The sequence below is a fragment of the Amaranthus tricolor genome, chromosome 16, assembly GCF_026212465.1.
Source record: "Amaranthus tricolor cultivar Red isolate AtriRed21 chromosome 16, ASM2621246v1, whole genome shotgun sequence".
NCBI classification, from domain to species: domain Eukaryota; kingdom Viridiplantae; phylum Streptophyta; class Magnoliopsida; order Caryophyllales; family Amaranthaceae; genus Amaranthus; species Amaranthus tricolor.
Genome location: NC_080062.1, coordinates 2768875 through 2794847, shown reverse-complemented (window position 1 = coordinate 2794847; position 25973 = coordinate 2768875). Strand labels below are relative to the sequence as shown.

Genomic DNA, 25973 nt, shown 5'->3' with positions numbered 1-25973 from the left:
CAATAAAAAATAATATAAGAACTAGGAGTATTATTTAATTTGTCTTAAGTTTTTAAGGGTTGTTTTGATCTTTTGCTCCAAGTTCCAAAAATAAATGAGACGGTCCTGAAGCGAGGAGTAGGTAAGATAAGAATCAAACTTAAAATTCTGGCTAAAATAAATAATATTTACTCCAACTAAGATAATATCTTATTCTCTTTTGGGTTACCTAAAGAATCTTAATTGTTGTGGTTTGGTTTACCTACCATAAACCATGCTTTTCTAGCACGTATTGTTTGGACTATGGAATGGATTATTCTACTATTACATCTTTTTATCCTCTCAGTATCAATATTTAACTTTAAATATTAGTATATTTGATTATTTTATTTACATTTGTTTTTTAGTTAAAGTTTTAGTTTGAATTAGACCAAAAAAATTTAAACAAAATTAATATCGTTTGGTTTAATTTAGTTTGTGTGACCCATGTGGTTTTAATTTAGATTTAAAAACCATAATCAAATTAAATTTGATTTCACATTCACAGCTCTAGTGCTATGACATTAAAATCTATGTATAATTTATTTTTACCCACTTAATTTTGCCCCATGAGTTTGCTTATTTTTCCGACATTATCCCATTTAAAAGCCGCTGTCAAAATCTAAGTATAATTTATTTCTATTTTCTACATAAAAAATTTATAAAAACTCTTTTACAAATATGACCCCACACACAATACTCTGTTAAATTACTTATATTTATATATTTTTAACTTTTGTGTCATATTCAAATTAAAAAAATAAATTATAAGATTTAACTTTGAAGTGAATAGCAAAAAAAAACTTTTAACGGAGATTCTAATCTTATTATTTTATCCTTAAAATAGCTTAATTATTCATAATGATTAATAAAGAACTGTTTACTAAATATTTATTATGCTAAATTTGGACTTTAAATAGAAAATCCTAAACAGTAACGGTTATTTATAAATGACCACAACAAGACAAAATAAATATTATTAAAATAAACAAAATAAGAAAAAGATAAAATAAAAATCTCAAAAGTCTTCCTATAAAATAGAGACACATAAACATAATAAACTACTTTTCTAAATAAATGTTACTTACCTATAAAGAGATTTCAAGATCTTCAATTGACTTATTGTAGTTGAGCATTATTTAATACATTTCTCATCATATCATGTACTAAATAATCCATTAATCCTTCAAATAACTGCGGCAACTTAACAAAGATAGAAATATTTTATTTAATAAAAGTATTAATAGTTTCACAAATTATCATATGAGACGGTCTCATGGTTAAATCATTTTAATTGGGCTGGCTTAATGTATATTTATTTTTAAAGTGATGACTTTTTATAGTCTTTAAATTATCAGTTATAACCTTAAAGTGATCCCTTACAATATCAAATTGATTACTTAGAAAAATAAGTTTAATTGTGTGGGTTCATATCATATTGAGACAATTTCATATAAGGCGGGCCGATAGAAATTTTCTTTAACTCTTATATATCCAGCCGTATTCTTTTAAATTTTTTCTCATATACAATTTTAATACTCCATTTTTTAACCACTTCTTAATTTTTATATTATTTTTCACTGTTAATCTCGTGGAAATAGAGGGGATGGAGTTTTGATTATCCCTCTCTTGTCTCTTCCTAAGAATATTGTTGCACTTTTTTTTTAATTGTATTACTTTGCTATAATTCCTTTTATGAAAATATTTCTATCATTTTTTTTTTATTTTCAGTCATATTTATCTCTTCATTAATACCATTTATACAGTTTAAATAGTTAAACTATTTTATATTTTTTGTAAAATAAATATATTATTTCTATTGTGAAATACTTAAAACTGATTATGACTTATTATTTTGAAAAATATAATTTATTGTATGAGACGGTCTCATCATAAGACACTTCATAATCCAATTACAAAAACTTTTGGCATCATAAAATTTTTATGTGAAATGATTCCATACTGAAAAATTGTCAATAGCATAAACAACTGGCAGAGTTAGGGTTCAGGACACAGGGAGCAGGAAAACACTAGTAATAATAATGAGAGATAACGAAGATTAGAATAAAGTAGATGAATGTATAATGATGATGGCAGAGTGCATTGGAACTGACGGCCATGATGATGATTATTACATAATGTAATCCATCCAACAATTTAGTTTGTACATTATTAATATTCACCTCTGTATCGTCACCTTTTATATATTAAATTTTCTCATTCGTTTTTAACAAAAATTTATAACTTTATTTGTTAATTATTTCTCTAAAAAACTCTTTGTACTAAAATTTAATATCGAAATGCTACGACAAATGAAAATGATCACTAAAATGATTCGACAAACATCGATAACGATCATTAGTTTCAACAAAAAACGCTTGTGTAGAAATTTGATATATGTTTAATCTTTTGACCATAACATTTGATAGAAAAATCAAATTAATGCAATGTTTGTGGCATTAGAAACTAGACTTTAAGATTTTTCCAATGGTATGTTATATGCCCAATCTTGATAACCGAGTAAGAAATGAAAGTTGTCTAAAGTTTGCTTGTGTTAAAATTTAATACATGTTCACTCTTTTGCCCATAACGTTTTATACAAAAATTAAATTGATGCAAAGTTTCGGGCACTAAAAACTAGACTTCAAGAGCTTTCTAACTATATATTATATGCTCAACTCTGATAATCGAGCGAGAAATGACAAATGTTTAAAATTCTCACAGTTAGGAAACCCAGTCGCACAAAACGCGCGACTGGACCGATGTACAGTGGCGCGTTTTGTGCGATTGGTGTACTAAAAATCAATGTAAATTTTAAACGGTCGTTATTTTTGTTTGTTTATCAGTATCAGGCATATTACATATCGTTGCAAAGCTCGTGATCGAAACCTAGTTTTTAATGCCACAAACCATGCATTAATTAGATTTTCCTATTAAAAATTATGGCCAAAAGAATAAACATGTATCAAATTCAGCACAAGAGAAAACTTTAAACAATCATCATTATTGGCTCGGTTATCAAAATTGGGCATCATATTGTATATCATTAGAAAGCTCTTAAAGTCTAATTTCTAATGCTATAAACATTAATGTGATTATCATATCAAAAGTTATCGTTGATAGAGTGAATATGTATCGTATTTCAGCACAAAACATGCAATTACGTCCATATTCGATTTTTAATTTTTTTTAATAATGAATATTTTTTATTTTAATTTCATTATATTAATAATTTATGTTTAATAAATTCAATTACAACCAAAACAAAATTTTGAATAACACAAAAGCAAAGCAACAACTCTTGTACTAGACTCTCTCATCACGAAATAAGCTCATAAAATTAGCTCATAATTTGTCACTTTAATATTATAAGTGATCATTTTAAAGTTATAAAATTTTAAACCTATAAGTGATCAATTTAAGGTTATTGTTAAGGAACCAACTCAACCAAAAGCTTAAGCTGATAATTGAGGCATCGGAATATGTTATATACTATAACACGTCCCCTTAAACGAGAGCCTATAGTGTGCATGCACACAGACGCTGAATATTCCTGGTTGAGATTCAAACTTACAAGCTTTTGCTAAGTTTGTTTCTCATACCATGTCAAGAAACTAACTCAACCAAAAACTAAAGTTGATGGTTGAGGTCATAGGATATGCTATATACTCTAGCAGTTATAAGTGAACCCTTTAAGACATTAAATATATATTGAGTAACCCAAAGAACTGATTTTAATGTAAAATCGTCTCATTTGAGAATTTGTGAGCAAAAAGAACACCAACTAATTTAGACCCGAAAAGTAAAAAGGATATTCTATATGGTAAGCACCAACTATTGCAAAGGGCGAGTGGTAACAATTCTTAAAATTTTTTTCACAAAGTAGCACTCAATTTTTGGAAAATTAACTACAGTAACATTTAGAGTTATAATTTCCGCTAAATTTTGGTAAAAGTCATAAATGCCTCTAATAAATCCCAAATGTTAAGCCCAACTTAACGGAAATGTTACTGTACTTAATTTTCTAAGAATTGAGTGCTATTTTGTAGAAAAAATTTGGGATTTATTAGGGGCATTTTTTACTTTTACCAAAACTTAATGGAAATCAAACTTTTTACCTCCATAATGTTATTGTAGTTAATTTTCCAAAAGTTGAATGCTATTTTGTAGAAAATTTTTTAAAAATTGCTATCACTCGCGTTTTACCATAGTTAGTACTTACCACGTAGATTATAAAAAAAAAAAGCCCATGGACAGGGTGTGATATGTACATGTGATACTAAGAAAAAATGGATGAGATTACACCATAGTTTATAGCTTTATGATCTGGAAAAAGTGGAATAACAAATGGATTCTCTTTATCTTTAATTATCTTCATCTTCTTTTTTATATATTGGTGTCACCTTCAAGCTTTAATCATACCAATAAGCCCCACCATTACAACACTTTCACATCATCAATTCTTATAGTTTTGCCAACTTTCATACATACTACTATTTAAAAGCTTATTATCTTATTTTTTAAATATTTTTATTTAAGATCGTTTTTTAGTTTATGTAGTTACGTTATTTTACTCATCTAGATGACTTTTGACGAGTCTCATAAAAGACTGTCTCATGCAATAATTTGTGTTATTTTTATTGTCACGTTAATCTTCTCGCGAATCAAAAAAAGCGAATTAAGGTTAATTTTAGGCTATTTTTAGCCATTTTAAGTGAATTATAAATTTAAAAGGCAAATTAAATAGCAAATTATATTTCACTGATTATCTTTAATATTAAGCGGCAAGCACAAAATTATGTGAATTAAAATGGTTTTAGGCTGTGCGAAAATAAGAACTGGGTTCTTGTGAGTGTAAGTTGTGTCCATTCCAACAAAGTCTACCTCAAAATAATTTGCAAAAACAAATCCAACCAAAAATAATTTTGAAAAGTTCCATTGTGACCTTTTTACAAAAAAAAAAACGTTAGCAAACGTTAATTTCGAAGCTTTAAGGCTGCTATATGCGTATTCATGCGTCTCATCATTTCAAATGCCACCAGTTTAAACCTTTTCTCCCAAAACATAAATTCTAACACTACCATATTTAGATTTAGTGGAATAAATATGATTTGAATGAAAGATGGTTGAGTTACGGTTTATGTTTTGGGGGAAAAGGTTGAAACTAATGGCATTTGAAATGGTGAGTCGCATAAATAGACATATAACAACCTTAAATCTTCAAAATTAATGTTTGCTAACATTTTTATGTGCAAAAAGGTCACGGTGGAACAATTTGGTAAATCTCAGGATTACCGTGTAGATTTTTTAAAGTTAAGGTTACCACGTGGAAAAACCCAAAATTCCAAGATTACGATATGGAATTTCCCAAAAAAAAAAAATCGCCCACCGTGGGGCTCGAACCCACGACCACAAGGTTAAGAGCCTTGCGCTCTACCAACTGAGCTAGACGGGCTTTGCTGATGTTAATTTACGTTAAAGTTAGTACATATATTGGTGGACTACAAATTTGTAGCAGCTAATAAAGACTTGGGGTCCATTTGAACGGGTTTAAATTTTAACTGATTGTATCTGGAAACGGGTTATTCTATGTGGATTACATTGTGCTAGACAAAATAAATTAAATTAAATTAAATAAAAAATAATTTGCAAATTATTGGATTACTGTTTTAATATTTATTTTTTGCGAATTACATTCTATAAAGTATTAAAGTCTATACCAATGAACAATAAACCAACTCAAATAACCTTTAACCAGTCTAAATAACCGGTGATAATTATTAATCACCTATAACTTTTATAAATCATTCCTAATCACCTCTAACTTCCTTCATTATTAATAATATCCTTATAAGTTATAACACTTTACCCTTCTAATAATATTTTTTTAAAAAAAACGGACGTCAAATATTACTAAATAAAAATGATTTTTAACCTTTACCGATAATTTGAGAACTTATTTTTATTGGATATTCGGTTGTTGCCGGGAGCCAATTATCTGTCACCATGGCGGATGAAAACTGAGAGAAACTGAAATGAGTCAAAGATAGCGAAACGAGGACAGAGAAGCCAAAAATGGCCGAAGGACTATGGACAGTGGTGGAGCTGTTTGGTGCCGCAGCTTTTCTTCTCCTAATCGCCATTTTTACACTCATCTTTTTCGATGCTTTCAGACGTCGATTTAACAACGTGTATGCTTATTTTAAACCGAATTTCTCTTTTTTTTTAATACAAAAATATTCAGTTACTGATTCTTCATTGTTCCGATTATGGTGGTTTTTGCAGTCATGTTGATGATCAAGCGATTTTCGAAGATCCGAATTCTCTTAAACCAGTTAACTCTTCAATCACTTTCTTTCATTTATTTTTCAATTTAATAGAAGCATTTTTGAATTATATTGTTGCTTTCTGGAATTAGATGATATGATGGATTCTAGGGTTCGCATAATCCGTGGTTTTATTGGTATGTTTATTTTTTTTATCTTGCTGGTTTTTAAGTGTTGTTGATGTGGTGTCTTTAGCTAAGACATGAACATTATTGTTGATGATTAAATCCGCTGATGCAGTATGCTATATTGCGCAATGTTATTATGTTTCGTAATGTTCGTTTTGTTGTCCAGGATTTCTAATTTTTTTTGTGAGTTATGGTGTTATTATGACTTAGGTTGCATGATGGCATCAAAGTTAAAAAAATGTGGTTTCTGTACCATAATGACGGTGATGTGCTGGAACCTTCGGTTGAAACCATGAAATTTCCCGTTTTATTTTGTTTTTGTTTTTTGCACTATGATAGGCATTGATAAACGTTCTCTTTTGCTAAGATATGAATATTATTGCTGGAATAAAACATGCACAATGTGGATTTAGTGTTAGGAATTTTAAATTTCTTTGAATTGTGCTGATAGCGTGCCCTAGATTATATGGTATGGCATCTAGATGGCCATTGACAAATGCATTTCATGTCGGAAGGTGCTGATGGAGCTCAGACTCTGTAATGTATATTTAGAGTTGCATACTTATATATAATGTAATAACTCTGTTTGAATATCAACATCCTTTAGTGTAGTAGGTAAATAGGGATAATATTGATCATATATCTTGGAAGTTGTGGCTTTTATGCCTTCGAAGTATTCATGTGATTGGCGCTAACTGTCAAGTAGTTTTAGACCATACTACTGTTTGGCCTAAATTTTGACGTTCTATGAGAGATAGAAAAAAAATTCTGCATGTTTATTGATATCCTCATTTTGAGTTCAGATTTGGTTTGATTTATATTGAGAATCATGTATGTTCTTTAATCTTCTGCGTTTGCAAAAAGAAATATTGCAAATCGAGAATTATCTCATTGACTAATGGGATACAATCTTAGTGGAAAATAATTGAATTTCAAACTTATCAAACTCTCTATTGTTATGTTGTATCTATTTTTTATATATGCTGCACCAAGTGGGTGGCTATAACTAGCTATAGGTAGAATGTCATAATCCACTTTTGGAAGTGTGTCCGACATAAACTCTATTGCTTGAATGTTGTAGAAATGAACTGCTACATTTTAACTTGACGAAGTTATAGAACAATGTTTAAGGGAAATTTTGCCCAAATATTGCCATAAATGTATTGAAATTACTGAAACAATTTTCTCAGGTTCGATGCCCTTCTATATTTGAACCTGCAGAGAAGTATATATCTTTGATCATTCCTGCATTCAACGAGGAACTTAGACTTTCTAGTGCACTTGATGAAACTATGAAGTAAGTTTTGTGTTGACTATAACCGTGTTTAAATTCTCCAATTTTCTCTCAATGGCATTCCTTGTCTCATTTTCATGTGAGGACTTATATTGACAACATTTACACCCGCTGGATTTTAGTAGCGTTTTGTGATTGATATTGCCCAAGTATTTTGTTTTTGTAAAGTTGTCTCTTCTGCCTCAAACTAGTTGCTATGGCCTGGGCTTCTGTATTAAATTTTAATTTTTTATTTATGTTGTTCAACCTCTGTGTATGACTTATAAACTAAGTAGTATATACTCTGATCGTGGTATTTTGAACTTGGATGAAAGTTTATACTCCTTCCGGCCTTAATGTTTTCCCCTTTTGACTCGAAAGTGTGGGAGCTCTTTGGGTCAAAAAATGCAAACATTACAGGACAATAAAAGTATAAATTTTTTGAGGATTCCGGAAGAAATTGCAATGCAAATAAACCTGGCATAGTTTTGAGTTTTTGTTTCACTTTCACAGATGAATGGTCATTTTCTTTTAAATTGTTGGACACAATAAAATATGTCAAGCAAGATTTGCTGAAAGAATGAATCTTATTATGACGAGAAGTGAAGATTTTTGTTCTGAATTACTCTGACATTTCACGTTTAATAGTGCTTGCTTAATCTTGAATCTTGATGCTTAAATGTAGAAATGTTTATCTTCTACTTATATCTCATATTTTTGTAAGCTTTGCAAGTAGCATGGACCTATTTAACTTCACTTGTTAATCTTATCTTCAGCTATTTGCAGCAGCGTGGTGAGAAGGATGAATCATTTACTTATGAGGTATATCTTGAGCTGCATGATTTTTCTTTTATCGGATAAATCATATTGGAATATCATGTTTCACGTTTAGTTTTTACTAGCTGTTGTGGTAATTTGTCTTGTTTAGTTCTGTAACTCATTATATGTAGACTTAGGAGCATATTGACCTCATAATATAGTGTTGATGAGCAGTGAATGGTATGCATAGGAGTGCTCAAGGCTGGTGTTGAGAGTAAGATCTTTCTACGTGATTACAAATTGACTTTTGTGCAATTTCATTTTCGATAGATCAGCTGGATTTATTCCTCTCGAGGCTCCTGGTTTATATATGGATAATACCGACGTATTTCTTGAGATAAAATAATCTTTTCAGCTCTTATGCCTGCAAATTTTGTTAGGATATGTGGTTGCCTGCTTCCTTATTCTGGGTTTTGTGATCTTTAAGTTGAGACTTGAGATTACATGTAAGTTTACATCATGCTTTTCTCTAGGTCTTTATATTTGTCTATGATGCAACGGATACCAATATTGAATGTGCTTTTCTTAAAATTAACTCATGGATTGTTGAATCATGCATCTTGACCTTTGGATAATGAGGAAAGTTTGTCCATTTATCACATCTTGATGTCTGCAGTGGTTTATGATATGCTTGTTATAAAATTGTTAATGCTCTATTGACTATGCCAAAATGCTATTGTCTTATTAGGTTGTGGTTGTGGATGATGGGAGTGCCGATGGGACGAATAGAGTAGCTTTTGATTTTGCTAAGAAGTATAAAGTGGATTTTGTCCGGGTTCTTCTACTTGGAAGAAACTATGGCAAGGGAGAAGCTATAAGAAAAGTGAGTTAACTCAGGCTATCCAGCAACTTGTTCTTGGGAGAATTCCTAAATGCTTCTCAAGAAAGTATGCTGTATGCATGATGGTTTCATGATTACTGATTGAAGCTCCTTGCTCATGTAAAAGCATCGTGAAACAGGGAATGCTTCATTCACGTGGTGAATTGCTTCTAATGCTGGATGCAGATGGGGCGACAAAAGTCAATGACTTGGAGAAACTTGAGATGCAGGTTGGTACTGTTTATTCATTCATAGATCATGTTATGTAGAGAATGACAAAATTTTACATGAGCTTCCTTTAGTAATAGCCATGTTCTCATATTGTCAATCAGATTCATGCAGTTGCTGAAAGTAGGTTGGATTCGAATGCTGCTTCTGGTGATTCGAGTTTGGGAATAGCTGGTGTCCCTGTTGTTGCATTTGGTTCTCGTGCTCATCTTGAGGAGAAGGCCCTTGCTACGGTTTGCTCTCTGAGTCTACAGTCCAAGGGTTTGCATGATTAACAGAGTTTATTGCTGATATAGCTTATTTTGCTTTTTTGCAGAGAAAATGGTATCGCAACTTTTTGATGAAAGGATTTCATCTCGTTGTTCTCTTGGTTGCTGGTCCTGGGATTCGTGATACTCAGGTAATCGCTGTGGCAAGGTCTTCTGTCCAAGGCCGGATGAAGTGATTTTTGTTATCATAAATGATAATTTTCACAAGTGTTTTTTTGCATGTTTGCAGTGTGGTTTTAAGATGTTCACCAGGGCCGCTGCACAAAAGCTTTTCAGAAATGTTCGTTTGAAAAGGTTAGGGTACCACTTTTTCTGTATAATTGATATTAAGATCATTACATATCGATTTCAGTAATTGAGAGTGGGAAACCCTCCTAATAGCTACATGTATTTCTATGAAAAATGGCCCATGTTTTGTTCCTTTCAGCTCTTGCTTTCAAACACCGTGTCTCTAGACAACACGCATGTTTCTACACTTCAATTTAGCTCTCCCAGATCAAGATTTCTGATTTATGTTCCTGTTTTATACATTTCTCATGTGCTTTTTAGATTGACTAGGTCGACCCAGAGTACCGTTCATAAATCATAATGCTTAACATCAATCAATTAAGCTCTCAAGCAACAACTGAATAAGCTTTGAATCGATAATTTTTATATCACTCGGTGGTTTACTTGTTTTACAGGTGGTGTTTTGACATAGAACTTGTCTACTTATGCAAGTGGTTCAGAATTCCCATGGTCGAGATATCTGTTACTTGGTCTGAAATTCCCGGATCAAAAGTCAATTTATTAAGCATACCCAACATGCTTTGGGAGCTTGCTCTCATGTCTGTTGGTTACAGAACAGGTATATGGAGAATCGATGTCTAAGATAATTTGGTGTATGCCTAATGCCTATAAAAATGATACCTTTTCGTATACGGTAAGACAGACACAAAGGCTTCTGGATTTACACAGCATGAGTAACTTAGAATTTTTGTCTACATTTCACACATCGAAAGCCAAGGCCGAAGGACTGTACAGTTGAGGATATAAAGGTTGTTTGCCTAACAATAACCTTTCTTCAAAGGAAAGAACTATATTAATTTTGGAGTGATTTGTACTTAACAGTCTAACTAGTTGAATAGGTAGCGAGTATACCCAAATACAAAGTTAAAAACTTAATTTCTTGCCTTTTAGTTTAAGCTTGAGCAGCCACATGAATCATTTGTATTGTTTCTTTAATGTAGCAAATGTCATCTGATGGTTGGCGTTAAAAATTTCGAGTTATTTTCATATTGTTGGGATTTAAACTATCATATTATTATTTTTGTCTGTTTTTGTAGAATTTTCATGTAGCAAGGTGTGCTTTACTCAGTGGTAATTATAAAAAATAAATGAGATGTTTATTACACATTGTCATGAGATGCAGGTGCAATTAGTTTTCTAGCAATTTTTTTTTTGGTAATATTAAAAATAACGAATGGGATTTTTTGAATTTTATATTATTTATGTAGAAGCAGGAGTCCACGATGAAAGTCTTTATTAAAACTCAAAGCAAGATTTACTACTTTTGTTGTTCCTAGTTATTGTGACTTCCATAATAAATTCTACTATTAAGCATCATCTTTATTCTCTTGGTAAATGATAAAAAATTATACTCAAAAATGTTTTTTTTTTGAATTTTCTTTAACATTTAACAAAATTTTACTTGTCTTTTATTAAAGATATCTTAAACCTTTATTCAAAAAAGAAAAGATATCTTTCACCTTAGAAATAGAGGTATTACTTTTATAACTGACGTTAATGAAGAAGGGGAAATTAAACGAACGGAAACACAAATTCAAATAGTGCTAAGTTTTAATTTACAAGTGATTTTCATGAATATCTCTAAGTTAAAAGAGGAACTTATATATGATTTTCTTGAATATCTCTAAGTTAAATTATATTTATTTATGTGAAATTTTTTTTAATTCATCTCCATGTGTAAAATTTTAATATGTACATTTTATAATTATAGTATGAAATAGATTTACAAATACCGAGTATCAAACACATATTTTGAAAATTGTGTAAAAACAAATAAAAACATCAAATCAACAAAGGGACTATATGTTACAATATGAGAAAACAAAAATGGCCGCACATCAGTTAAATTGACGTATAATTCCATGAAATAAGAGCATAATGAATATGATGCATGAATCAGAACCTTAATCAGGATTCATGTCAATTTGTGTAACTATAATCCTTAATCCGCCCCTACTACTCGCATATTTACTTTTGCACTTTGCATTTGATGTAATGTAAAGATTTGCTACTAAACGTTACTTTTGTATCAAAATTATCAAGATATGCAAGCACAAGTCACCAAGTAAACAAACAACAGGAATATCAAAATGTGCAGAAAAAAGAAAGAGGTTTGAAATAAACTTCAAAAATGAATTAGTTACTAAAGAAATTCAACAAATTTAAACCAGTCCTCATCTTTCTCATGATCATCATTACAAGGTAAAAATCAACATGAAAATTAAACAAAAAAATTGCATAAACAGCATTCTTTTTTCTGTACTCTTGCTTTATGAAAGGGTCTTCCACTGGAACACGATAGAAACTACGATCTGAAACATTTGAATCCATTTCTTCGTATAACTTAAAAGCATTTTCTGTGGACGATTGATGGACCAGACTCATCATATTCAGCCTTTGCAATCCACATCTGCAATACAGTCAAGAACATATTAGGTTAACAGAATTGATAGAAACAGAAATGATTGGAAATAAACCGAGACTTGGTTTAGGTGCATACCTGCTGGAATGTACTGAGAGAAGCTAAGATGGAACCTCCAATCCAGACACTGTATTTTCTCTCAGGTGGTGCCACCACCTTGATCTTCATGCTGCTTGGGGCTAGAGCCGTGATTTCTTTGCTCATTCTATCAGCAATACCAGGGAACATAGTCGTACCACCACTGAGGACAATGTTTCCGTAGAGGTCCTTCCTGATATCCACATCACACTTCATGATAGAGTTATATGTAGTCTCGTGTATACCAGCAGCTTCCATGCCAATGAATGATGGCTGGAAGAGAACCTCAGGGCAACGGAAACGCTCAGCTCCAATAGTGATGACTTGTCCGTCAGGGAGTTCATAGCTTTTCTCAACTGAAGAGCTAGTTTTGGCTGTCTCCATTTCCTGCTCATAATCAAGGGCGATGTAGGCAAGCTTTTCCTTCATGTCTCTTACAATTTCACGCTCAGCTGAGGTGGTGAAAGAATAACCACGCTCAGTGAGGATTTTCATGAGGTAGTCAGTCAGGTCACGACCAGCAAGATCGAGACGAAGGATAGCATGTGGGAGGGCATATCCTTCATAGATGGGGACGGTGTGACTGACACCATCACCGGAGTCCAACACAATACCTGGATGGAATGACATTGACACAAGTTTTGTTTAAAATTCTAAACATATGCATGAAATAAACAAGACAAACAAAAACTAAAAACAAATTTTATTGTTAATGTACTTGGTATGTGACTCAAGACTGTTCTTTTACTCCTAACAAAAAAGTCAATAAAGCCTGATTCTCACTGCTTACCTGTGGTACGACCACTGGCATATAGAGAAAGGACAGCCTGAATTGCAACGTACATGGCAGGGGTGTTAAAAGTTTCAAACATAATCTGAGTCATCTTTTCACGGTTAGCCTTAGGATTGAGAGGGGCTTCAGTCAGAAGAACTGGATGCTCTTCTGGAGCCACACGAAGTTCGTTGTAGAAGGTGTGATGCCAAATTTTCTCCATATCATCCCAGTTACTCACAATACCATGCTCAATAGGGTACTTCAAAGTGAGAATACCACGCTTGGATTGAGCTTCATCTCCAACATATGCATCCTTCTGACCCATGCCAACCATGACACCAGTGTGACGTGGACGACCAACAATACTTGGGAAGACAGCTCTAGGAGCATCATCTCCAGCAAATCCAGCCTACATAACATGTGATCATGATCAATTTTGATGATTGATTGCAGAAATGCAACGAATAAAAGGTGAAAAATTAGGAAATATAATTACAGCCAGAGTAACATAATTACCTTAACCATTCCAGTACCATTGTCGCAAACAAGTGGCTGAATGTCCTCACCTTCGGCCATCTTTTACTAAAAATAAACCCAAAAACAACTATTATTAGGCAATATTACAAGCTGTAAGCTCTAGAGGTCTTGCACTATAAGAAATTAGCAACTTGATTTATGAACTCTCATCTTGAAGGGCTAAAAGTTCATCGCAAAAATATCTAAAATTGAAAGCTTCAATTTAAGACCTCATTCAATATTCACAGCAACAAGAAATGAAAACCAATGTCATTTTCATCTTTGGGACTTTAGAGTCCCATCAAATTTCTCATTCATGCATAGTTCTAGGTTGAGCTTTCTCAATCAATAAAGTTCTAAGTTTTTCTTGTCCCCTATTCTTTAATATATGCCTTTCCAGATCATGGCTTTCTAAGAAACTGATACTAACACTATAGATACTTCCATTATCACCATTGACAACATTATCACCATCTCATAAAAACTGGACATCAATGTTCTCCACCTCAATATCCTAGAGAATTAAATAAATTTACAAGATCTCAGAAGTTTCAAATAATATCCGCACATTTCTTATAGACATCAACATTATAATATCTTACACCACATGCATGCCAATTTCCACCATGTATAACATACATTTTCACAAAGGTTTAATTTCAGACCAAAATTCTCAACAAAATTATCATTAAATCAATCCCTCTACACAGGTCAACCTAAGCAAATCTCAAAATACTTGACTACCTCACATGATACAGAGCACAATCTTCTATAGAATTAGATTTCATAAACAATATAGTAATTTCATAAAGCATAATTTAGTAGCATATCACATTTAATATCATAAGATAAAATTCAAAATAATTTGACGATCCTTATTTTGTCTTTTTTTTCATGCATCCACTCAATTTCACCATTAATCACGTGAATGCCATAATAATTTCAACATTACATTTACAAATATATTACTCTAAAACTTGATCCGTTGATGCTTATAAAACCACTTTCAGATCGCTAGATTGTATGTATAATTTCAACAATATTACATAATCACAATTGTTCATTCTCCGATTTAAATCGCTTAACAATATAAATTTGAAACCAAACAGATTAACAAAAGTCAACACCAAATTCACCGAAATCATCAAAAAAATTTCAAAAACAACACAAATATAAATTTGCTCAACAATCAACATAAGATAAGTCTACAAAACAATAACATTGATCAAGCGAGAACATACAAAACAGATCATTTCCAAAGAAAAGAAATTCTTCGAAACGATAAATCGAAAACAAAATTCTCACATTCGAATCAAAATTCACATCCAAATTTCAAAACTGAAAACTACTACCAAAATGGCGCGACGAAATTCGGAAACAGGAAATGCCAATGATCACACAGAACACAAATATATCAAAAAAACAGTTCTAATTGCATCAAAATTCACAGCATGAATCAAAAAAAAGGCGAAAGAGAGCGAAATGATGGTACCTTGTAGAGAGAGAAAATGAAAATGGAGAGAAGTTTTGTCAGAGAATAATTTGAAGGAGGAGGAGGGGGAATTTGAGAAGAAATAGGGTTAAGAAATATGAAATGGGAGAATATTTTATGAAGGTTGTCGAGGAATATACGCCGTTGGATTGTACAACCTGGATCTTCGGAGATAATGACACATAAGCAGAAGGTAGTATATGTGGGTGGTCCCACGATTTTCCAGTCAATGTTTTGCTGTTATTTACTCTTTTGGCCCCCACTTCCTCTTCTTTTCTTTCTCCCTCTTTCTTTATTCAAATTTTAATTAATTAATTGATATTTTAATCCAATTTATAATTTAATTTATTCTCATGATTTCTTAAAATGTGCTAATATTGCAAAAGCATTAAAAAAAACACAAATTGTTGTATAAGACGGTTTTATTTTAGAGATGCGTCTCATGTATAAATGAAATAAGCCATCTTATAAATATTATGAAAATATAGACTCCTTATTTAAGTTATCTCATCGAAAAATTACTTCTCATAAGGGTAACTCTTAAAATAAAAAATAACTATATAAAAGTATTAAATATATTATTTTAGGATTGGATAGATGGAGATATTGCTAGCTATTAATTTAAAATAAACTAAAAAAATCATATTATGACACCAATGTGAGTGCTTTTAGTGTTATAGCAAATTTAAAGAATTAAATACAATTATTAAATGTGTGAAATATATTATTTTATCTTAAAACTAGTGCAAGTTAATTAGAAAGTTTACACATTTTTGATAAGTAATTTATTTGAATTTCTGGGTTTGATTTGAACATTCAACTTGACATTTTGGGAAGGTGGGGCTCTTCAATCTTCATGATGGTTAATGGATGTAAAATTTGTGTTATGCTATTTACATGATGATGTTTGTCACGTATTATTTTTTTTTGTAAAATTGAATTCGATCTCCATATATTATTTTCTTTTCTTCGTTTTATTCTATAATAGATTTAAAAAAAAATACTAAAAATGTTTAGCAATATAGTTTGTTGAACAATTTTAACTTATTTTGATATAAATAGTGGGTTGAGAATCCAGCTAATTCTAATGTTAAAACAACTTATTGATATGAATAAAATGTTTTTGAACAAGTTGGTCAAACCAGTTAATAAAATCAATTAGTCAAATTAGTAACTATAATCAGCTATTAACTGTTTGCCAAACACCCAGTGTTGTAATTTGTTTGTGAGTTAATATATGTATTTTTTGAAATAAACAAATTTTTTTTAACAAAATTTGGGGTGCTAGGTAAGGAATTTAAAATATTTTAAAAACAAAACTAGAAAAACAAAATAAAAAAATTATTGATACTTATAATGAAATATAAATATATGGATTAGAATGTGAATTATGTACCTTTTAAATTTAAATCCCTTTGATAATGTGCAATTTAATATTAAAAGAACTTTCAATGCATAGGGAATTATATAATTGATCATCTATTTGGGTAGATTGGGAATATATATTTTACTTATCATCAAAGGTTGCATGGATAGAAATCACAATTAATAGTATTAGTATTATCGAATGTCTTTTATATTTATATCACAGTTTTATGTAAAAGAATGAGAAAGTTAGATAAAAAAATAAATTTAAAAACTTTTATTAAAAATAATATTTACTCTTTAATTGAAATAAAACTCAATATATGTAACGATGAGGACAAGATATCACATAAAGATTCTATAAAGATCTTTTTTTTGATTCCTTATGTGTAGCATTAGTGCGTTCCATTATCCCACTTTAAGCGGCTTGAATTATTACTTTTTGTTGAAACTCTCAAAAAAACTGAAAATCACACGAAAATATTGCAATATGACAGTTTATGTGTGAAATCATTACAGTTACAAGCTACCACATTCATCTTAGCTGGATTTGCCTATATTATTTCCAAATTCCATGTTCAATTTATATAATATTTCTTTATATTTTAATTAATTTTCCAATTTAATTTTACACATTTATCGATATAGTAATTTAATTATTAATACTTCTAATTATACATAATTCAAAATAATAAAAATATAATTTAATTCTAAAAACTAACCGCCTCCCTCTCTTTTTCTCTCAAAAAACCTTAATCCTCATAGTTGATTTGGGGCTATCATCAACCTTTTGGTTAATGGTAAGCTTATAATTTTGTCCGTTTTAAGCTTTTTAAATATGATTAGAATAAATATTTGTGCACAAGAGAGTTGTTCTATCCATTCGTTGGGTTGATTCTACCCATATATTGTGTTTTGATCTACCTCTTCGTGAGAGTTTGGAGTTATGAAGTTTGGTTTGTAATTGATTTGTTGGTAGAGATTAATGCGATAATGCAGCAAACATCAAAATTGCAATTACCATCAACTACATCAAATTTAATTCTATCTCAAGACTACAACAGATCGAAAGACCCCCTCGTAGAAGGTTGTGTCAAACAGCAACGTGGAAGGGGATATTCAGAATTGTCACATTTCATATACGACGATCGTAGTTTTGTTAATTTTGAATTATCTTTGATTACAGTTATTATGTACTTGCTAATTTTTATCTCTGATATAGATGTCATACGACTCTATATTAATGAATCAGGTATTATTCAAAAAAAATAATAAAAACATAATATTAATATAAATAAATGAGACAATTGATTAAAATAAACTAGAATTTTTGTATAAAAAATATTAATTATGAAATAAAATAAAAAAGAAAGAAAGTGTTCCAACTTTCAGACCCAACATAATTCATGAATAAAAAAGAAGATTTATAAACTATTAATTCATTTAGTGGTATTGGATATTCAAAAATTTAAAAGTTAAATGTATGCAACTTTTTTTTACATAATAACAAAAAAAGTAACGCAAAATTGTCAATAATAAACCAATTTTTACTGAATCCACTGAAATTAAACTCACGTATTGGATATAATTACTAAAAAAAATGCACTTGCCAACAATGAAGAAAATTATGAACAATAGGTGAGTTTATTTTTAGTAACTATACACAACAACAGTAGGTCTGTTAATTTAAAAATAATCTATAGGTGAATTTATTTTCAGTAGATCGAGCAAATATTAGTAATTCACGACCAAAACCTAAAAATTTTAGCTCCATCAACAACGTTAATAAGTAAAAAAAAAAAAGATCGAGATCGGTAAAATCGAATACTATTACATCCTCAAAGATGGGAAGCAAAAGAAAGATGACATAAGTTTGCTTCAATGGAAAAACTACATTGAAGTAAGTTTACAGTAAGGAGAACATAATTAACTAGAAAACTTGGTAAAGAAGCTTGGATAACTTATAAAAACAGATGACTTTTAGTTATTGGTCTGGTTGAAACAGTGTATAAAATGATATAGACACTGTCCATACTCCACACAATGTATTGTTTACAGGAATGGTGGCAAGATCACCCATCGGCGTGGGTACTTGGGTCGTCCGTCTTTCCCATCGAATAACTGCACCGAGGGAAGAATTGCAGGGGGTTAGATCGGAAGGTAAAATGAGGAACACAATCAAAAATCTTTACGAGTAATACTCGGTCTTGCAATGACTCGAGTCTTGTTCACAAGACTCTGGCGTTGGTTAAGTAATAGTTAAAATGTAGTCTCGACGACTTTGGAGTGGGGTAAGATTCTTAATCTTTTTCCTTGACCCCGATGATGACATGCCAACTTATCATGCACGAGAATTGGGAAAAATTGTAAAATTGGAGAAAGTCTTGTGGTAGCTTTGAATTTTAGGCTTTTTTAAGTGGTAGACAAACTTTTTTTTAGTTTACGTGGTAACCTTGACTTTTCAACTTCTCCATGTGGGAGATAAAAATGGTAAGTTTTTTTGTTAATTTTACACAATTTTTTACCAACGTAATGAGTAATCACATTTTTTTCAAAAAACTAACGTCGTGATCACTCTAATTGACCACATATTTCGAAATCCAGTCAAAATAAGTACTTAAATTAACCAATAAACTTAACATTTTATCTACCACATGGAAAAATGGGAAGTAAAAGGTCACCACATGGGTTTTTAAAACATTTGTGGAGAAGCCCAAAAGACAGGGTTACCACATAGAATTTCTCATATATTGGATATGGTAGAGTCTGAACGATAAAAAAGTAGATATAAATTGGTCATATTCTAATGTGGCCTTGTCTGAAGATTGAGGTTTGATCGTGGGGATATTCACACCAGAAAAAGAGATGAAAAAAGGATTATAATTGTAATAACAAAAAAGGATAAAGTTGATTCATAGCTAGTTTTGTAGTTTATACCAATAGAAAGAGATTCTTAGCTGAAAGGAGAAAGGTCACATGGGCATCCAACCAACCATCTAAAGTATAACTTTTAGTGACACATATAATTGGAAACAAAGTAAAAATCAGTGGAGTCAATGGCTGGCTATGGCCACATAGCTGTAATTGTGAGCCTCCTCAGTCTATGGAAGACAATAGAAGATTAAAGGCTCAAGTTAAGTAACTTTCTCAACAAAAACAGAGCGTTTGATTATTGGATTAAATGCTGGTAATGGAAATGAGTTTTAGTTTAAAATTTCACAAACTGTGACGTCATTCCCATGGTAATGAAGTCCTGAATCTCAAACATGTGTTTTTCTTCATTGTTTTTCAATACGTCAAAATATATCATCTTTTCAAGTGATAATGGGTGACTGAATTTTGCGAAGGAAAAAAAACAATTGGAGTAGAACAAGCATGACTATAAACCTTTTCAAGTAGTTTATCTAGCTAAACTAGCTTAAATTTACAATCGTTCCCACCATTTTATACCAAAACCAAATGGATCAAAACTGTAAAGTTATTGTATTAAGAATAATTTGCGAATTACAGCCTTAAAGTTTAGTCTTTTGCAATTTACAACCTTAATGTTTATTTTTTGCGAATTACAGCCACCAAAGTATCAAAATTTACAAGTTCACGCCAAAACACAAAATTCCGACCATTTTGGTGGTTGAAATTTAAAGTTATGTGGTTGGAGATTCTGTGTTTTGGCATTAACCTGTAAACTTTGATATTTTGATAACTGTAATTCACAAAAAATAAACATTGAGGCTGTGATTTGCAAAAATGCTTAACTTTACTTTAAGTCTATATAATTCACAAATTATTCTTATATTAAAATTTAAAAAATGATATATTGTGACAAATGATTTTGAATTTTGTTACTTCAGTCTTCACCAGTTATTATCTGCTGTAATATGAGTATTACAACATTGTGATTTATATTTATGTTTATACTAATGTAGATATGGAGTAGACCTAATAATAACTTTAGCTGGTATGTGTTCAATCTATTCTTCTTTCCTCCTTCCCATGGCTTATTCGGAAAGGCTATGGTTTTACGTTAGATGCATTCATCTTCACCATCATCATCATCCCAATGACTCCCGCCCAAATCAAGGTCTGGGGAGGGTGGGGAAGAAAGCGGACCAACACCCTCATCACGAGGAGGTCGCGATCAAATAGAGCCCCTCCACTCAAGTATTGCCTAGCATACTTAAGTAAACAGAAGAGTGTAGAAATTACCTTCTTGAGACGTCGATGCTTTGCAAGTGCCCAGTTAGTCATAATTCCTGCAGCAACGACAACAAAGACATAACCTGCCACAGTTTGGGTTGCGATGTTGAAACCAATCCACTGATATATTTCCGTGGTGTAGTTGGCACAGGTCACAATATTGAACAAAAACCCGCGAGGTATCTGGTATCCTCCACTTCCGTCAGCGCCTCGCAGATTCTTCAGCAATATATGACAGTAGAAGTTTGAAATTTGGCAGAGCAACCCAAACCCAAATGCGATTTTCCATTGAAGTTCACTAACGGGGGTGTACAGCGGGTGATTCACATAGTAAGCAATGAACGCCCCAAAACTCCAGTAATACAAGCAATTTCGGAACACATTAGACAGGGGAGAAGTTGCATGGCTGAAGCGATGTACAAAAAATGTTTCCATGATTCGTTTTAAATAATGAAAGCACCAGTAATAACAAGCATATGTCTGAACGGGGTGTATGACACGATCCTCTTTGTAGCCGAGGTATTGGTAAACAGGGAAGTAATGGAATATGGGATAGATGATCAAAGGACCGAGGTACTCCCAAAAGAATAGTGTACGGTAGGAAACTTGTGGTCCCAAGTCCTTAAACACGACAGTCAGAGTGTTGGAATTACCGTCTGCATACTCTTTGAGGCTCTTCTTGCCGTTTAGAACAGTTGGCCTTGACTTTGATCCCGGCTCGACAGGAAGAGTCAGCCGTTGTCGGGAAGGATAGAATTTCTTGACTGCAAGATACAATTCAGGTATTTAGGTAGAGTGCTGAGCGAAAAAACTGATTGATAAGGAAAAATTGTTAGACCGTGACAATTTGTCACACAATCACCCCATGGGCCTACTCGTGCAGATACACCCACGGGGCACCTGTAGGCTCAGACCCACAAACTCACGGGTAATGAGCGTTGACTTGTATACATTCTTGATGAGGTTTACTCCTTCCCAAAACAATATGGTATTAGGAGCATTACCCATCACATATTAAATACAAGTCTACAACTCACATGTGAAGTATTTCCAAAAAAAACACCAGCACTGAAATAAAATGTAGATAAACCAATCATAAGATTGATCAATTCACAGCAAAAGGAAAGAAATGGGAGGCTTAATTGATAACAATTTTATACTACAACCAATTGCAAGTCACTCTACCGTAGTATGCTTCCATTCAGTAGAGCTAAAGTATACATAATTTGAACTTGGACAAGCTAAAACAAGAATGAATAGAAACAAAAATTTTAAAATATAGAAGAAACAAAATAATATGTTGTCGAAATCTGATAGATAGCCTCCCTAGGTGAATGGCAAGAAAGACAATGAGGTGGAAGAGAAAGTGCATCATCATATACGGAATATACTAGGGTCCAGGAAGCAGACGCAGAGTTCAACTGTTAGAGTATATAACATATCCTGGGGCGTATATATGCTTCGAAAGAAATTTGGGCGTGGGAAGAGAAATGGTGGATGGAGTTTGGAATGATTTCTCCAACTTATCGAGTTATCATTCATGGCCAGAGTCAATAAACAGAAGCTTCATAAATCATTTAACTCAAACTGCAAATTCTTGAATTTCCAATGTTACAAAACCTAAAATGTCACAAAAAAAGTGAGAGACAAATCCTATTATATGAAACATGTGTACCCAACATGGAATGTAGTTTCTAATATACTCCTTCCCATACTCGATGCTAAAAATGATCCTATTTCCATGAAGACAAGTGCCTAACTCTCATAATCCATTTAAGTTACCCCTTCATTCCGCAACTTATTCATGTCTTGTTCAACATCATTTACCGAAAACCAGCACAAAAAGTTGCACAAGTTACTTGTATGCACATGTGAGGTGAATTAGTTACTAAGATCCCTCTCCCGCAAGGATTAAGCAGAAAGAACTATCACCCATGAATTTTTGAACAACCATACTCATAACCCACGCGAGTGAAGTTATAAAACATGGAATAACTAGTTTCAGTAAAACAAAGATCCAACATTCCAACCCAAAGTGGATGAAATTAAAGGTAAACAAGTCAGCTAAAAAATCAATGTTATTTCATATTTTTTAATATATACATCCATTAAGAGAAATGATTTCTCTTGTTGACATCTTACTTTCTTGTATATAACAATTTTCTAAACCATGGTTTTGATAGAACATACTAAAGAACTACTCACCTTTAGTAGAAATGTAACTCAGCTATGTTATGATTAGAAATCTACCTAAAAATCACTTCAAAGCCATTTCTAACTCTTACCATACAGTACATGCTCTTATATAAGGTCTCACAATCCCAAAATGGGCATAAATTCTATTCTACAGTCAAGGGTCAACTAGAAACAAACTCTTACTTAATTATAAGTGCAACAAGAGCCACTTTAATGAACTCGAGGCAATGTAATATTGTTGTACAATATTGAGGAATCACATATTCGTATAATATCAATATAAACGAACAGTATCTTATAATCCCTTCGTTTCTTTTCAAATGTCCTATTTGCTTTTGAGTTACTATTCATCAGCTAAAGTCGAGAATTTCACAATAATAAAGTAACCCTCAATTTGAAGAGAAGTGTTTGGTTTGCTCACAAAACTCTGTTCCAAACCAATCTACTTACACACATTTGCCATTGTAGAATTTTTTCCAACAACATACAAAGATCACAGAGTTAAGTCAAATTTCAATAGCATGTTCAATTTCAGAATGTGCAATTTGGCATAGGGATTAGGGATTACCATCCTAGACTTTAGGAAAAATATATTTTCAGAGATTTTCCCTTAAAAACTACACTAATTAAAAAATTGAAAACTAAAAATATTCCCATGATTAACAACAACAAAATTTCATTTCCATTATCCCAACGTCAGTAAGTAGCTCCTAACTAGGATGGGATTTGAGGTCGGATGTATACAACCTTACACTCGTTATTGTTTATTTCGGATTGACCCTTGGTAACAAATATTTTAACTTCACGTAAATATAATACAAAACCGTGAAACTATAAATCTTTGGCCCCATCCAAATAATTAAATGAACTTTTTTTTTTGTTTGAAATGAATTCACTGAACTTAATCAGCATAATTAAACTAAACTAACAAACAATTCACTGAACTTCAACCATAATGAATTGTTAATTGAATACTAAACAAATTAATAGTCACACAAAAAAAACAAACAAAAACTCACTTTTCTTGTGAATTGCCTCCTGTAGATCAGCAACTGTAGCCTGCGAAACAAATCAACCAACAAAATCACTCTTTCAAAGATCAATATCACAATTCACAAGATTGGACAATATTTGAAAAGCTTAAAGTTCAGATTCAGATTGAAGCAAGAGTACAAAACCTAAAAATTGGGGGAGAAATTACCGAATCATTAAGCTCAATTCCACCTTTCAAGAGTTCCTTTCCACTTCGTGTTACAACCGAAACCTTCATTTCTGGTGAAAATGAAAGAAACCCAATTCAGAGGATTGAATTTGTAGCAAACCCTTAAAAAATTTCTGGGTACTTTTGGCGGAGATCCAAATGGTGGACTTAAATCTAGAGCATAACGAACCAATGAGCTGATAATTGGAGAGATATTCTTGCAAGTGATAGAAGTATTTAAGAGGGTAAATAGTATTGTTAATTAATTGAATGTCATATTAATTGCATGTAGTTGGGTGGGAGTAGGATATCTTGATATCTACCTCCCAAAACTGATCAACCACCCTTTTATTGGGGGCATGTCAAATTATTATGGGGATGTAAGCCTGCAACTACAAGTGTTCATTAGAGTTGTAGATTGTTCTGGGGCAGGTGTTTTGGATGGGTTTAAAATCGGATTATGAGTGCATATTGTTTTTTATATAATTGTAGGATATTTTTTAAGTTGGATCAAATCGGGTTCGGTTATAAGGTCGGGTGAATTTCGGGTATTCGGGTCAATTTTGAACACATGCAGATGCAAGTTAGTAGCTCCTCTTCATATATACCGTCTCTCAATAAGACAATCTTAAAATAAGAGTTTATATACTCATACTTTGCATGAATTGGGTTATTTAACCCATGTATAATACACATTTAACAAAAAGACCATCTCATACAACAATTTGTGTCAAATTATTGTTATTTTTTATCACAAATGCTTATTTAAGACGGTCTCACTAAAAACAAAGCTGAATTAGGCTAAATTATTAAATAGTCCAACTAAATTGTACTCCCTCCGTTTTCATTTGTTCTTGCCATTCACTTTTTTCACAAATCTCAATACAAACTTAAAAAACAAATAATTTTAACTTCATAAAGTAGATATTTAAAAAATATATGTGGGAAATTTCATATGACAACCCTGAATTTTTTTTGCTTTTCTACGTAATAGACAATAAATTCACGTGGTTAGCCTGAGTTTTTGTTTTCAGATCACCAACATTCACAAACCTAACCTTGTATACTTACTTCCTCTCTTTATTCTAGTTTAGTGTTGCTTTTGTTTGTTGCACAACTAGTGTTTGATAAAAATGTCTTATAGAGATCAACATGAATTTTGTAAAGTTGTTTATAGCTAAGCATTATTTAAGTTCGGGCTAAGTTGATTTAATGTTAAGATTATTGATGGACCTGGGATATTGGTAGGTGTGATTTGTGACTCAAATACTATATTTGCGAATAAATGTGGCAGTCATTTTTTTTGTTATATGTTATACAGTTTAATTAATATACACCTTTTAACTAAATAACTTTAAGTACGATATAGGTAGACTTGAACATAAATTCTCCTGTTTAACATTTATAAAATCTAATGTAATTTAAAAATTGGGTTCTTGGTTTAAAGGTGTTAAAATAATGTGATTGTTGGAGAATGAATTATTTTGTAATGTGAATATTCATAGTTTATGAGTCATGGGAAATTTTTTTGTGTATGCAGATATTCCAACCTGTGGATGAAG

The 25973-nt window shown here is 31.8% G+C and overlaps 3 protein-coding genes and 1 non-coding gene across 4 annotated transcripts; 1 reads left to right on the top strand and 3 right to left on the bottom strand.

Moving 5' to 3' along the window:
* Positions 1–5400: 5400 nt before the first annotated feature.
* Positions 5401–5473, bottom strand: TRNAK-CUU (transfer RNA lysine (anticodon CUU)). Its single transcript has one exon. It is a non-coding gene; the product is annotated as a tRNA-Lys (tRNA).
* Positions 5474–5899: 426 nt separating this feature from the next.
* On the top strand, positions 5900–11150 carry LOC130802936 (uncharacterized). Its single transcript, XM_057667061.1, has 10 exons — positions 5900–6209; positions 6304–6352; positions 7663–7769; positions 8522–8567; positions 9253–9387; positions 9525–9614; positions 9717–9845; positions 9929–10012; positions 10111–10175; positions 10565–11150. Exons 1-10 carry the CDS (start codon positions 6094–6096, stop codon positions 10749–10751), a joined length of 1008 nt encoding a protein of 335 aa, XP_057523044.1. The 5' UTR covers positions 5900–6093; the 3' UTR covers positions 10752–11150.
* A 1131-nt stretch (positions 11151–12281) lies between these two features.
* On the bottom strand, positions 12282–15557 carry LOC130802661 (actin-1). Its single transcript, XM_057666670.1, has 5 exons — positions 15453–15557; positions 13961–14026; positions 13460–13853; positions 12670–13283; positions 12282–12579 (listed from the first exon to the last, which is right to left on the bottom strand). Exons 2-5 carry the CDS (start codon positions 14018–14020, stop codon positions 12514–12516), a joined length of 1134 nt encoding a protein of 377 aa, XP_057522653.1. The 5' UTR covers positions 14021–14026; positions 15453–15557; the 3' UTR covers positions 12282–12513.
* Positions 15558–18628: 3071 nt separating this feature from the next.
* LOC130802706 (very-long-chain enoyl-CoA reductase-like) lies at positions 18629–24807 on the bottom strand. Its single transcript, XM_057666742.1, has 4 exons — positions 24412–24807; positions 24230–24269; positions 21024–21778; positions 18629–18938 (listed from the first exon to the last, which is right to left on the bottom strand). The coding sequence occupies exons 1-4, from the start codon at positions 24478–24480 to the stop codon at positions 18870–18872; spliced, it is 933 nt and encodes a 310-aa protein (XP_057522725.1). The 5' UTR covers positions 24481–24807; the 3' UTR covers positions 18629–18869.
* Positions 24808–25973: the final 1166 nt, after the last annotated feature.